This window comes from Mytilus trossulus, chromosome 2 (genome assembly GCF_036588685.1).
Source record: "Mytilus trossulus isolate FHL-02 chromosome 2, PNRI_Mtr1.1.1.hap1, whole genome shotgun sequence".
Classification (NCBI taxonomy): Eukaryota; Metazoa; Mollusca; class Bivalvia; order Mytilida; family Mytilidae; genus Mytilus; species Mytilus trossulus.
Genome location: NC_086374.1, coordinates 55,675,831 through 55,692,256, shown reverse-complemented (window position 1 = coordinate 55,692,256; position 16,426 = coordinate 55,675,831). Strand labels below are relative to the sequence as shown.

General features: G+C 34.5%; 1 protein-coding gene across 1 annotated transcript in view; it reads left to right on the top strand.

The window, feature by feature from the left end:
* Positions 1 to 10,112, top strand: part of LOC134707617 (3-oxoacyl-[acyl-carrier-protein] reductase FabG-like) — a 78,984-nt gene extending 68,872 nt beyond the window's left edge. Inside the window, exons 6-8 of the mRNA XM_063567561.1 lie at positions 1,498 to 1,567; positions 2,400 to 2,436; positions 9,728 to 10,112. Of these exons, the coding sequence (XP_063423631.1) occupies positions 1,498 to 1,567; positions 2,400 to 2,436; positions 9,728 to 9,743 (123 nt within the window). The 3' untranslated portion in view covers positions 9,744 to 10,112. The remainder of the gene's footprint in view (positions 1 to 1,497; positions 1,568 to 2,399; positions 2,437 to 9,727) is intronic.
* Positions 10,113 to 16,426: the final 6,314 nt, after the last annotated feature.

The window sequence follows — 16,426 nt, the reverse complement described above, 5'->3', positions numbered from 1 at the left end:
ATATTGTAACACCAAATTTCACATATTGTTTTCGTAAAATACGCTCTGCAGTTTTATAGGAAAGAGTACAAGAGTTGTGCATACATGTATCTAAGTTACTATTCACAATACACTCATTACAAGTGAATAAAATTGCAGCATGATTAATGTATACAAAAAACAGAAATCTGTCAATAAATGTATTTAACCATTAAAAATCTTACAATGAGCATATGAATGGAAATTTATTTATGAGAAGTTAGACTAAAAAAAGTGGTCGTATTCTGAATTTTCGCTCAACTCACAGTAAAAGGAGAAAAACATACACTGTTTAGTCTGAAGGTACCTGTTCATGTAGGGGGACATGTCTTATAGCAGAATCTCTCCTTGTGGTGAACTAGCATGTTAAAAAGGAGCTCAGTGCATTATTGGTCTAGTTCTGTACAAAATATGTTTTTAATACAATTGTATTTATATCTGAGTATCATGTCCTCTTCCTGCACTTAACTTGCCACTGGATCACATAACATCAATCCATCCACCCATCTTCTCAAAAGTAATATATCGAGTTCCAATGTTCAATATGTTCTGATTTGACTCAAGCAAGATATAAATACATGTAATATGGTATTATCAAATAGAAGTATTAATAAGTATTAAAAACATAAACCTTGTAGACCACACAAGATGCAATTCTGACAATAAATATGACATAAAGCCAGAATATTTAAAAAAAAAAAAAGAAAAGCTGAAGTAACTGTCGAAGAGCTGGATCTAAAGCTGAACCACTTCAGGACAACAAAAATCAGAGAAATAAAAAAAAAAACATAACGAAAACATTAACATGTCACGATATAGAAAATGAATGGAAATGGGGTAAGTGTCAAAGAGAACAATTAACCCACCCCAAATATACAAAACAACTAGGCATCACTACACAGATACAGTCTGATTTAAAAAGTGTTATAATGAAACAGTACTGAAGAAATTAGTAACGAAACACTACTTACGAAATCAGTACTGAATCATTACTGACGAAATCAGTACTGTCAAAAACAGTACTGTCAACATCAGTACTGACAAAATCAGTACTAAAACAGTACTGTCAAAATCAGTACTGAAACAGTACTGTCAAAATCAGTACTAAAACAGTACTGTCAAAATCAGTACTGAAACAGTACTGACAAAATCAGTACTGAAACAGTACTGTCAACATCAGTACTAAAACAGTACTGTCAAAATCAGTACTGAAACAGTACTGACAAAATCAGTACTGATTTCATTGAAAGTATAACATTATAAGTTTTCAGTCTTTCCTTACAGTACTGATATGCACGAGGGTAGAAATGTACCAAAAAAAGTATGGGTAAATTATTGGTAGTGTACAATCATGTTGTGATATTTATGCTGAATATGATTTGATATATTTGTAATGTTGAAATTCTGTACTAAAATTAAGACAGGAGTCTTATTTTTCTCACAGATATAATAGTTAAACTTTACTTAATTTTTTGACAGAGTCCTAAATTATCTGCCTATTGTATCTCAAAAGCTGCAATGGATATGTTTACACGCTTGTTAGCATTAGGTATGTTTACACGCTTGTTACATTATGTAGCATTAGGTATGTTTACACGCTTGTTAGCATTAGGTATGTTTACACGCTTGTTAGCATTAGGTAATTTTGTTAAACGTAGGAAATTAAGTTTCCCATAAAAGATTGTTGCATTTTTTCATAAATAAAAGAGCCGTAGTAAATAAAAGTGGACAATGAAAAAGACACATATATTGTACTCAAATACTATAGTAATACTAGAATACTACAACAGAAATGGTATCCTCGCATTTTTTTAAAGAAAGATTGTCTCATTTCTTTTCTCATTTGAAAAAATGCATATGTCCTCGATTGACAATATGAATGTTTGGTATACATACCATGGTACGATTCTAACCACGGCTTATGACCCTGAGTTAGAGAAGCCACATACATATAACGAATTACCAAATCACTCAGTTGGCTAACTTAATGTACCGCCATTATAAATATGTGATTAAGGTCAAAAGGGATAGCGTATTTATACGTCCGATGGCCAAACTATCTTTTGATCAGAGGTGCACCGTCGGAATAAAGATCAATTTGACTATAATTAGATATCCTAGTTCTTTGGGGTTCTTTACAATAACCAAAATAAACCCAATTTTTCCTGTAACTAAAACACCTAATACGACAATAGAACGACATGGACGTCAAACCTAAGCTGCATTACACTCTTATTCTCAATTAATTCTTTTTTGCATGCTTAATGTACAAAACTATAGAAAGTTGTTTACACCAATGATCCATTAAAGATAACACATTTTTTTCAAAATTGTGCGGCTTTAATCTATTAATTATGGCCTTTTGGGTGTATTCTTTACAGAATTGGCTCCTCAGAAAGTACGGGTTAACTCGGTAAAGTAGGTGTATTATTCTTTTATCTCTATTTGTTTTATTCAACTGCTCGAGATTATGAGGTGGAGGATCGAGACTTTACAAAATTAAATTCACCCCTTCACATATTTCAGTGTTGTTATTTGTTAATTACGAAAGTTTTAGGTGGTCAGCTGATTATTAATAATACATGTTAATATTTTCACAACTTTTACACAATAGGGGCGATTTATATATAATAGCTTTCTGTACAAACATTTTTTTTCGCCTGCGGCAAAAAACAATCTATTTTTTCGCGACAAGTCGAAAACATTTTTTTCTTCTTTCAATTTTAGCATTACATATAGTGGCAGCTGAGGGTGTAACAAACAATTTTTTTTTTCAGAATCCAAAACAAATTATTTTTTTCTCCAAAAACTGGAAACAAACTTTTTTTTCCATTAAAAAACAGCCCGAGATTCATTTTGACACCATTTTTCGAAACTGCTGAATGGCCAAGCGCCATGGCTACAGATGTAAGGTACAATATACATACACACCATATTGTATCATAATCATTCGACTGATGTCATCATGGTATTTAGTGATCATGCCATGGTAGTCACAGACTTTGACATAATTCCACACTATATCAAACAGTTAAAGCGTAAGAAATACATGTTCAACAAAGCCGACTGAGACTCAATCTACAAAGAAATGGAACAACTGTCAACAACTATGGAATCCCAAATCGCCACTCCAGTAGAGGAACTATGGCCAACCTTCACCGCCACTGTATTCACAATTATTGACAAAAACACCCCGTCAAAGGTATGCACATCTAGAAAATCGTTGCCATGGCTCAACAGAAATCTAAGCCGGATGTTAAAACGCAAAATAAGACTCTATAATCATGCTAAAAGACCTAAACAGTGAAATGACTACAAAAGCTTCCAAAAAAGGGCAAAAAAGAATATAAGAAAGCAGAGATCAACAACACCATTTACCAAGGTCTACAAGAAAACAACACGAAACCATTCTGGCGTTATGTTAGATCCAGACGACAGGAAAACATTGGCATACCAGCAATGAAACAGAATAGAGCACTTGTAAACGACAACAAGGAGAAAGCTAATATTCTTCTAAACCAATTTGAAGTTACAAAAGACACTCTAAATGCAACACCAAAGATAGATAAGAAAGTTGGCAAATCAATACCACCGCTAAAAATAACAACAGATGGAGTCGAAAAACTTTTTAAGAGTTATAAAGTCATTTAAAGCCATTGGGCCAGACAATTTACCAAACATTGTCCTGAAAAACTGCTCTAAACAACTAGCACCTGGGCTGCGACACATCTTCCAGCAATCCATAAACTCTGGCACTCTACCTACTAGTTGGTTAAATGCAAATATCACTCCTGTATTTAAAAACGGAAATATAAACACACCAGAGAACTATATACCTGTTTCTCTTACCTGCGTTACCTGCAAACTGCTTGAGCATATTCTATGCAAACACATCCTGACACACCTAGAAAGGAACAACATCCTCACATCTCTCCAGCATGGCTTCCGTTTAGGTCTCTCCTGTGAAACACAGCTCCTAACACAATGTAACAACAATGAAGGATTTATTCCAACTTCATGACAAAAGCCTGCAGACTGATATAGTAATACTAGATTTCTATAAAGCCTTTGTAGATTATTGCGTTGCGTTGTGTATTTTATCGTACGTTATCTAAGGCGTTAAAGATAGAACTACGTCTGCCATTATACGTTTCTATTCAATACAACATAAAGTATAACAATTACGCGACGTCACAAAGATAGCGGCCGTACCGCAAAAAGGTACGTTAATATTAGCGCAATTCTTAACATTCTGGGGCCGCAGAAAATGATATTTAACTTAAATTTGAAATGCAATATGAAAAATTCGTAAATTGTGACATAAAATGAAATAAAATCATAGTTAAAGTCTCTCAATAGTTTTTTAACTGTTCACGTCTGAATAATTTAACACTTTCACAAGTCTATATAATAACCGTAGTTAATTGAACAGTCTATACATCCACTAATTTCTCCGGGGCAGAAAGTTCTCCAGGGCAGAAAAGTTCATTCACTGTCATCATGTGTACTGCGTATTTCCAACGGATAGAGCTTCACAATCGGACGGTTTGTGATTCCTTTGTCGGTTTTAACATCCCAATCCAACTTTGCCTTCCATAAAGTCTGCATAAACAGCTTAGCTTTCACCGTAATTGGCGTGATTAATCCCAGGGGGTCGAAAATTCTAGACGATGTGCGCAAAACCTCGCGTTTTGTTATCATTCTGTCTTTTTCCATAAATTCAATCTGTTGAAATTTCAAATCATCGGATTCCCTATCCCATCTCATGCCTAAAATTTTGACTTTGTCGTCATTGTCGCCGATCTTGTCTAGTCCTGCGACGTTCTGTAATTCCGTACTATTAGAATTCCAAGACCGTAAGTTGAATCCTGCTTCTGATAATAATTTTCTTGACTCCGTGTAGAATTTCAAAAGTGATTGTTCATCTGTAAAACTGGTCAGAACGTTATCCACGTATAAATTTCTCTGTAACTCTGTTGATGTAGTTGACGGATTGTCTCTAAAATGTTTCATTAGCGTGGCGCTTAACATGAATGGCGAACAGGTGGCGCCGAAAAGTACAACCTTAAACCGGTAAGTAATTAAACGGCTTTCTGTGTCCATGGGATTTTCTAACCAATAAAATCTTGTGACATCTCTGTCATCAACATCTAATTCAATATGCAAAAATGCTTTTTCAATATCTGCTGTAACTGCATATTTGTACATTCTAAAGCGTTCTAATATCTCCGTCAAATCAGTCATAATTGGTGGATATGTTGCTAGGCAATCGTTAAGACAAGGGCTATTGTCGTTCGCTCTACAGCTACAGTTATATACTATGCGTATCGGGGTGGTGACTGAATCCTTTTTTACGGGATGATGCGGAATGTAATGAACCTTGTTTGTGCATGTACTTTCATCACATACCTTTTCAATGAATCCTCTTTGTTCTTGGTCTGTAATTATCTCACCATACTTTCGGAACATCTCGGGATCCTTCTTCAGTCGACGAATAACGCTTTCCGTTCTGCGTTTTGCGATGTCTTCATTTGTCGGTAGTTCAGGCGCATTCTCTCTCCATGGTAATTTCGTAATATACTTATCATTTTTCTTCGTAATAGAGGTTTGTAAGTAATTTTCAATTGATTCAGCTAGGTCTGGATCATTTTGTTCTTTAGCGTCAATTCCCAACGATTCAAGCTTCCAACATTTTTCAAGATCGCACTCTTCTTGTTTGTGACATACTAGTATATTCATCATTGAGAAAGATGCATTGCTGGTTCGTGTAGGGACAGGACCGGAAAGTAAATATCCAATTTTCGAGCTAACTGCGGTTGGACCGTTTCCACGCACTATTTTGTCTTGAACTATGCCCCAGTAGAAATCACCTCCAATTAATAAGGATATTTCAAATTGCTCTCCATCCATGACTGGGTGTGCTAATTGTAGACCACGTAAATAAGAAAACTTCTGCGTTATTCCTATGTTGTGAGTTTGAAGTGGTGAAGCAATGGTTGGTACAATTAAAACTTTAATAGGGATTAATTCTCCTTCGGTAGACTTAAGATTAATTGTTGTTTTGTCAAGATTTCTCACCTTTTTTGTAGTACTTCCAAATGTAGCTTTACTTAATGTTTCAGAACCTTCTTTTTTAATGTCCAATTTAGCTGCTAGTTCTTCTGTTATAAATGAGCGCTGAGCTCCCTCGTCAAAGAGTATTCTTGCATCTATACATGTATTCTTGTGAACGACTGGACTGAATGCGGTTTTCAGTAAAACAGTGGACCTTTCTTCGCTAGCGGTATACAACATAGACGTTTCTGTGTCTACTTTATTTTGCGATTGTTCAGTTTCAATAGGATGTTTATTTGAGTACGAGTTCTGTTTACATAATGAAGAGTGATGCTTCCGGTGGCAACACTTACACGTATTCTTTGATTTGCAATCGGCTATTTTATGCTTACCTAAACAATTAAAGCATAATCTCTTTTCTTTTATAATGGCTACTCTTTTATCGTGATCTATGACATTTTTACATTCGTTTGGCCAGTGGTTTCCGTCACAATATGCGCATTGTTTCTTCCGATTCGAGTTAAATGATTTGTCTGTTGTGTTTATCGGACGGGTTTTATCTATAGTTACTCGTTTAACGCCTGTTACGAAATTTGCGCTAGGAGTTGCGGTTGAATACGTCTGGGTATAATCTCCGTATCCGGACTCTTGAATAGAAATCTCTTTACCTATCGCGTTTCTAAGCGATTGAATATTCCAACTGTCGCTCCCGTTTTCTCGTGTTATATTTTTTCGTACTTCATGCGGTATCTTCCCGAGAATTACTGGTATCAATAGCGATCCGTACATTTCCTGACATTGTCCAAGAGACTCTAGACCCCGTTTGTAAGCTTCTGATTTGTCATGAAATGTTCTCAAACTTTCTAATGTATCATGTGGTGCGGGTATATCAAGTAGTGCTCTCATATATGCATTTATGATTTTATGTGGTTGCCCATAGCGGTTTCTCAATAATTCAATTGCTTTGTGATAGTTTGGATTTGTCATGGTCAATCCTGAAATTACGTTTGCAGCTTCAAATTGAAGCAATGAGTTCAAGTACGAAAATTTCTGAATGTCAGTTAATGTGTGATTGTGATGAATCGTGGTCTCGTATGAATCCCAGAAATATTGCCATTGTAGAATGTCTCCATTAAAATTGGGAAGAGATAGCTTTGGAAGGCGATGGTTATTACTTGAGGTAGAACTTGATTGAGATAATGGCTGACTTGTGTGAGTAAAGGGGTTTGTGTACGGAACAAACTCTGGTGCTTTTGAATCTTGTATAGACGATGTTGCGTTTGTTACGGGCTTTAAGAACTTCTTAAATTTTCGAATTTTACCCTCTAAATCTAAATAATACTCATCTGTTTCAAGAATTTCATTTGTAATATCTTCTGATTCGACTGCACTTAATATCTGTTCATCTATTGAGGCTAACGTCTTCTTTTTCTTCTCTATTGCTTCGAGCAATGTTGATACTTCCTCCGTGTCTATTTGTGAATCTCCGATGGCATCCTCCAGTTTTTTAAAAACTTTTGTTACTGCTGCTTTGTTCCCCGCTCTCAAGGATTTTAATCGGCTGATGTCCATTCTCTCCGTTTGAAGTCACGGCACCAATGTAGATTATTGCGTTGCGTTGTGTATTTGATCGTAAGTTATCTAAGGCGTTAAAGATAGAACTACGTCTGCCATTATACGTTTCTATTCAATACAACATAAAGTATAACAATTACGCGACGTCACAAAGATAGCGGCCGTACCGCAAAAAGGTACGTTAATATTAGCGCAATTCTTAACAGCCTTCGATACGGTCCCACACAAAAGACTGTTAGCCAAACTTGAAAGTTATGGTATTAATGGTCCAATACTAGATTGGCTCAATATGTTCCTGACACAACGATCTATGAGAGTCTTGGTAGATGGTGAAAATTCTGACTCGGTAGTTGTAGCATCAGGAGTACCTCAAGGCACGGTATTAGGACCGTTGCTGTTCCTATGTCACATTAATGACTTACCTGAAAATGTCAAATCTCACGTCAGACTATTCTCAGATGATTGCCTACTATATAGGAAGGTCCAAACACAACAGGACCACAAACTACTACAAAACGACCTTGTATCGTTGGAAGAATGGGCCAAAAAATGGGGTATGAGATTTAATGCCAAAAAAATTGTTATGTGATGAGCGTCAACAACAAATCATCTAATTTTATCAACTGGACAATCACATCCTGCAACAGGTACAACAAAATCCGTATCTCGGTGTAATTATCTCAGATGATCTGATGTGTGGCGCCCACATCGCCAAAACCGTGAAGAAAGCCAATTCCACTCTAGGCTTCTTGCGACGAAACCTCCGCCACTGTCCTAAGGATTGCAGGAAGCAGGCGTATATAAAATTTATCCGGTCACTTCTAGAATATGCGTCCATAGTCTGGGACCCTTACTTAATCAAGGACAATAATGCATTTGAACGAGTACAGAGACAAGCAGTGCGTTTCATCAGTGGGGATTATACAAGCAGAGAGGAATGTAGTATAAGGAGACTTATGAATGAACTAAAACTTCTAACACTGGAAAACAGACGTCGTCACAGTAGACTAACTTTTCTCTACAAGGTGGCCGGGGAGTTGGTACCAGCTATACCACAAGACTCAGTATTAGTCAGGTAGAGATCAAAACGACAAATTAAATCAAAAAAATTTAGTGACTATAAAACAACACACATTGTTGATAAATTTGCTCAAAACAACAGCCGGTGCTTCAAAATTCCACCTAGCAAATCCGATCAATACAAACAGTCATTCTTTGTAAGAACCATGCCCGAATGGAATAGACTACCAGACAATCTCGTGTGTGCCAAGACAATTGAGAGCTTTAAAACTTCGGTTGCTCTCACAACGCTGGACTAATTTTCCAGCGCCTCTCTCCCGTTGCCACTGATGCCATATACTGGCCCTGCAACGTATTTATTCAGATTATTCCGATCTATTTCCTAGTAAGCAATATACTGCTGGAAATGCACACCCTTGATATTTTACCTACCATGGATTCTATGACAATTCAAAAGCAAACTGTTGTACAAAAAAAATATTCTTTATCTTTGCATATAGTAAACAATCAATTATCTATAATTCGTATCCGTTGTTTGTTAACATTATGACTGCAAATAGTAAAATAACAAAAAAAACACCGAACTTCGAGGAAAAATCAAAAGGAAAGTCCCTAATCAAACGGCAAAATTAAAATTTCAAACACATCAAACGAATGGATAACATCTGTCATCTTCCTGACTTAGCACCTATGTAAAAAATGGTGGGTTAAAACTGGTTTTAAGAATAACCTCTCACTTGTATGACAATCGTATAAAATTCCAACGCAGTGTGCTACTAGTAAAACTTGCGTTTTTTTTAAATTCATTTTTTGGGCCTGTTGGTTTCAATGCTTTTAAACATTTTAAATATTCGTACCATCTAATTAAAGATGTTCAATGAAATATGTGTCGTCCGCATAAATTCAGTACCGAACATTTTCATTTCTATATTTGAGTTTGAACCGTTTCTTACGAACTAGACCCCGATGGCACCCCGCTTAGCAGAAAGTACTTATCTACCCGTAGGGTTTTCTGATAAAACTCTACTACATATTTCAAGTTCTTAATGTTCTTTTTCAGTATCTTGAGCGGTTGAAAGTGCTACAACCTCTTGGTGGTGCAGGAAAACCCAAAGACGTTGCCAAGGCAATACGATTTCTAGCATCTGATGAAGCATCATTTACTACCGGACATTTACTCTATGTCGATTCTGGACGCCATTGTGGACTTCCAGTATAATGGAATGTGTATATCAAATCCCTTTACAATATGTTGACTTTATTTATGTTAATTACAACTAATTTTACAGAACAAACCCGTATCTGTAGTAACGTTTTAGATTTCAATGAAAGTAATCCACGTATTGTAAGTACTGGTAAATTGTCATTGGCACGGACCGACGTTCTTATCTATATAAAAAGCTAGAAACAAATATGAACCACACCAACAATCGGTAACCACTGAACAACAGTCACCTATAAAAAAAAATAGATTCGTTTTTCACATTTAAATATACATACTTTTGCAAAACTTTCATATGCATTAAAGCGCTTAGAGTAAATGACTATTTCGATAAGCGCTATATAAGCACTGTAAATAATAAAATAATAATAATTTGATCAAAGAAAAATGTAAACATATGAATGAAAGGTTAGGACTTTTAGTTTTGAAACAAAGCCTATGGGTTAACAACTAGAAAAAAAAAATATTATTCATAAAATTTGAGTGTAATTCAATTGTATTTAATATGAGCATCACGACGGTTGTCACATATACAGCAGGAGTGATTTACCTTTCCGGAGCACCTTGGGTCTATCTCGTTTTAGTAGGGTTCGTGCATGATGCCCTGTTTTAAGTTTTCTATTAAGAATTGCTTGATTCTTTTTGTCGTTTTTCTCCCCATTTTTTGCTAAAGCTTTTGGGGTTTCTTTATCTTCGAAATGAATGTTGTTACCCTTTTGGCTTTTGCCGCGACTTTTAATCTTAAAGTCATTAGAAACGAGTGACCGGTGAAAAATAATGTTCTTCTAATTCTTGAAACAATGCATACAAACATCATAAACTTAGTCTTCTGTGCACGAATTTATCATTTTTTTCATGTAAATTTCTTATAATCGCTAATTTTTTTCTTAATCGGTCAGTGTTGTTGTGAAAATATGGCAGGTAATTAAAGTTCGTGTTTTGAAGCCGAAGTTTAACGATTGCCACCTGTTTGTCAACAATTGACAAAAAATAACAAAAAGCATGGAAATTGAGCACGTGTTTAACATGTAAATTCAGATAATATATAAAAAAGAAGATGTGGTATGATTGTCAATGAGACAACTATCCACAAAAGACCAAAACATTAAGGGCATACGATACAGTTTTGATCCTGTATTTACAAGTTCATGAAAATTTGCATATAGGCTATTTCTTACCTGATTAAATCAAATATGTAATAAAAAATATACCTTCATGTGCTACTTTTTGAGTAAACTGAGGTCGTAATTTTGTATATTTGCTCGAAATTCAGATTTGTGGCCGTAATTTCTTTTTCGAAAGAAAGACATTACTTTTTTGTTACAAAAGATAAACACAAATTGTTTTTTGTCAAATAATCGGTAATTTCTGTATTTTATAAATATCCTAAAAGAATATGCAATTTTGTATGCAGAAATACCTCATATTTATCAAATGTTCATGATTTGAGGAAAAAACGTCATTTTTTACTGCATGTTTATCAAAATTAAAAAATATCCTCTATTTACAGTTTTATAAAATTTGGGTCACATAATTTCCCTACAAAATGAAACAAAATGCCGTTTTGAAAAACAGGGGTCCATGAACTCGTTTTCAAATTAAATCAGTTTGAATGATAAAAATCAGTCGAAAAATGCACCTTTTCCCGATATGTCACAGTTTGACGTCGCGAAAATAACAAATTACGTTAGCAACGTCATTACCTTCCCCGTAACTGTATCGTATGCCCTTAACAATTATAGGTCACCGTGTGGCCATCAACAATGAGCAGAGCCCATACCGCATATAGTCAGCTATAAAAGGCCCAGATAAGACAATTTAAAACAATCCAAGCGAGAAAACTAAAGGCCTTATTTATGTAAAAAAATGAACGAAAAACAAATATGTAACACATAAACAAACGACAACCACTGAATTACAGGCTCCTGACTTGGGACAGGCACATACATAAATAATGTTAGCGGGATCCCAACCCTCCCCCTAACCTGGGACAGTGGTATAACAGTACAACATAAGAACAAACTATAAAAATCAGTTGAAAAAGGCTTAACTCATCAGATAGACAAAAAATAAAAGTGGACGTGGCCGGGTAGTTTATTTTGAGGTAGGCACTTAAAGTTAACCAGCGTAACACATTAACTACCGAGAGTCGGTTTTTAGACACACCCAGTGCAACTATGCACGCCCACTTTTGGAGCTCTTTAGTATGAAGATAAGAAAAGTATGCGAAATTACGGGTATTTTAAGGACATCCATGCGTATTGTGGTCACCGGATTTTTACGAGAATGGGTAACACTGAGGTCACTTCGCATACGGAAAATATGTCGGGGGAATTGCTTCCTGGAAGGAAGCAATTAAGATAAAGTAAACTTCTAAATATGAATAAATTAAAAAAATCTTAAGAAAAAAGTATATGTACATAAGTTTTATAATGAGAACTATCCATTGAGTTATAAAAAAACATATGTATTTTTTTGTTTTGATTTGAGGTTTCATATGACTTTAAGGGAAAAAAGGATAATAATAGTGGACGTTTTTTTAAACTTATATTTTATGGGATCATTTTACCTGTCCAACATAAACTACCTGTACAGAAACCCTATTCAGTAATCTGTAATTATTTCCCCCAAAAATATGATTTCGATACAACACTCTATTAAAACTTGCGAAAACTTTGCATTCTCACATGAACAAAATATCAGAATTTTCAAACTTATTTTTTGCACCTTTAGAAACTGTTTCTGATACTGGTCATGAAAATCAACATCGCTGGCATCATCAACAAATCATTATGATACCTACATGTTATACATGTAGCATACAAATCATCTGTCCGATTCCTTTCTTTCGTCATTCATAATTAGTGTAAATGGTTTCTACATTGTGTATATAATAGCATCAATTTGAGAATGGAAATGGGGAATGTGTCAAAGAGACAACAACCCGACCAAAATAAAAAAACACAACAGCAGAAGGTCACCAACAGGTCTTCAATGTAGCAAGAAATTCCCGCACCCGGAGGCGTCCTTCAGCTGGCCCCTAAACAAATATATACTAGTTCAGTGATAATGAACGCCATACTAATTTCCAAATTGTACACAAGAAACTAAAATTTAAATAATACAAGACTAACAAAGGCCAGAGGCTCCTGACTTGGGACAGGCGCAAAAATGCGGCGGGGTTAAACATGTTTGTGAGATCTCAACCCTCCCCCTATACCTCTAACCAGTGTAGAAAAGTAAAAGCATAACAATACGCACATTAAAATTCGGTTCAAGAGAAGTCCGAGTCTGATGTCAGAAGATGTAACCAAAGAAAATAAACAAAATGACAATAATACATAAATAACAACAGACTACTAGCAGTTAACTGACATGCCAGCTCCAGACTTCAATTAAACTGACTGAAAGATTATGATTTCATCATATGAACATCAGGCACAATCCTTCCCGTAAGGGGTTTAGTATCATACCATCATAACATATATGAGAAGAACATAACCCGTGTCATGCCAACAACTGTTTTTAGAATAAATGTGTTTAGTTCCGACGCAAAGACCTTATCAGTGACTCAATATTAACGCCAAAATCTGCAATCTTTAATGACTTGACAACAGTATCGTAATTATATCCCTTCTTAATAAGTCTATTCAAAGGTTTTGTAAGTTTATGAGGTGAATACTGACACCTTTGTGCTTTATAAAGAATATTTCCATAAAAAATTGGATGTGAAATACCTGAACGTATAAAAAGTCTGCATGTTGAGCTATATTTACGAATGATGTCTTTATACCGATGATAAAATTTAGTAAATGTTTTGACTAGTTTGTGATATCGAAAACCCTGGTGTAATAATTTTTCAGTAATACATAAATTTCTCTCGTTAAAATCTAAAACATTGTTACATACACGAGCGAATCGTACAAGTTGAGATATATAAACACCGTAAGATGGTGACAAGGGAACGTCACCATCTAAAAACGGATAATTAACGATAGGAAATGAAAAATCATCCCTTTTATCATAAATTATAGTATTCAGCTTTCCGTTAGTGATATAGATATCAAGATCGAGGAAAGGGCAGTGGTCATTGTTAGTATTAGCTTTATTTAAAGTAAGTTCACAGGATAAAATTCATTAATATACATACTGAAGTCGTCATTATTGAGAGCCAAAATATCATCCAAATATCTAAAAGTATTATTAAATTTGTTAATCAGATGTTGTTTTGATGGGTCTTTGCTTATTTTTGTCATAAATTGTAACTCGTAACAATACAAAAAGAGGTCCGCAATAAGTGGTGCACAGTTAGTCCCCATTGGAATTCCGATAATCTGACGATATACGGAATCCCCAAAGCGAACAAAAATGTTATCTAGTAAAAATTCAAGGGCATATATATTATCAAAGCATGTCCAATTAACATAGTTTTTTTGTTTATTGCTACTAAAAAATGACCTAAAGGAGTTTGAACATATATATTCACATTCTGATTTTTTGAATGCCCATTTAATTAGGTGTGTGAATTTTTTCTTAATGAGAATGTGAGGCAATGTGGTATACAGGGTAGAAAAATCAAAACTTTGAACAGATTCAAAATCGCCAATATAAGCATGCAATTTATCAAGTACTTCCAACGAGTTCTTGACACTCCAAAAGTAATTTATTCCACTATTTTCGAAGGCCTTATTTGAACAATTTATTATAAGGTTTTTAATTGTACCAAGTGTGCTGGTAAGAATAATAGACAATTTAGTAGTTGAACAATGGCTTGAAGACGAAATAAATCTATATTTGTAAGGGGTTTTGTGTAGCTTCGGAAGCCAATACATAGTTGGGACTTTCATTGTATTTGGCTCTGCTTGTAAAGAGGTGGCTAAAAGTTTATGTTTGTTACAGATTTCGTTTTCTGAAAATGGAGTCAGTTGGAATGTTGGTGAATTGGTGATTTCCTTTTTCAGAACCTCAATGTAAAATTTACGTCAAACAATAAAAATATTATTAGCAGCTTTATCGGCCGGGACAAAAACAAATTCCTTGGCTAGTTCTTTTAGTTTATGTTTGATACGAGAAATAGGTTTATTGTGGTTATTGTTAATAGTAAAATAGCATGCATGTTCCTATAGTTATATATCACTTCAAAAGTCAAAAAGTCTGAAAGACCAGTTTTTGTCTGAATTTGCATGAATTTTTACTCGACATTCTTAAATTAAAATTGAGAAAGGAAATGGTGAATATGTCAAAGCGACAACCACCCGACCATAGAGCAGACAACAGCCGAAGGCAACCAATGGGTCTTCAATGTAGCGAGAATTAAATTGTCTGAATAATTAAAAAAAATTCTTGACATATTATGAATTTGTATAATAAGGCTCTTATTTTTTCTTGAAAAGTGTCTTGACAATATGAACATTGTCTTAAAATTGCTCGACACTTCCTGTATCATTTGATAAGAGTCTGAATTAGTCTCGACCAATTCTTGATTGTCTTAAACTTTTCTCTATCTTTCCTGACATATTCTTGACATTCTTGATAATGTCTGTATATGTCTCGACACATTCTTGACAGTCTTAAATATGTCTTGACACTATCTTCGCCTGAAATGTGAACAGACTTATTCTGCACTGTTTCGTTTGCTGTTATATACTTCTTTTTTATGGCTAAACTAAACTTTGAAGAATCAAAGGATTAATTTGGTAAAGTAAGATATCCTTTTAGTGCAACTAAGTTGAAATACCCTGATTATCCCCCATGTAGTTTAATTTTGATTTATTTCTAGTAAACATTAATTCACTCAATTGTTTTCACTTGGAATATAGTCGAAGTTTCTGACAAACAGCATTTAGATTATTGTCGTTCGCAAAACTGCCAGTCAAATTTACTTTACTAAAATAGGTGTCTTGTAGGCAGTTTTAAAATGTGACCATGTGTCTCTTTTGGACCCCACAATTCATGTTTTGGGTTTGTGTTGCTAAAATAAGGGGGGTGAATTTTATAATTTCTTATCAAAAATAAATATTTATGATATTTACTCCTTCATGAAAAGAAAAAAATATTTAGATCTATATTATGCATGTCTGTTTGAGATACATTTCATGCAATGATTTCTATAGAAATCATTGGACCCATTATGAATACATTTTTTTTTTAATTTTCCTGGAGTAGTTAATAATTTTATTTTAATCTTTGCGAATTATTCAATTTATTTTATGTTAAAATAATTAACTTCATAATTTTGATGAAGACAATCCATTTTAATGCAATTTTTCTTCATCAAAATGATGACTTCCGTTTTAATCTACCAACAAACTTTTTAAATTGTAGTGGCATCATGTCGGTCAACTGCTTAGTTGTATGGCTGATTTCAGGTAAAGCAGTAATTTCTATTTGACGGTTGCGTGTACTCTGGGTGTGGAATACCTTAATTTTATGGGGAACATCCTGTCCATGTTTATTCCAAATGTTAAATGAATGATTTGTATATATATCATCATGATTTGCTATTAATATAAACCACGATTGGTACAATAATTATGT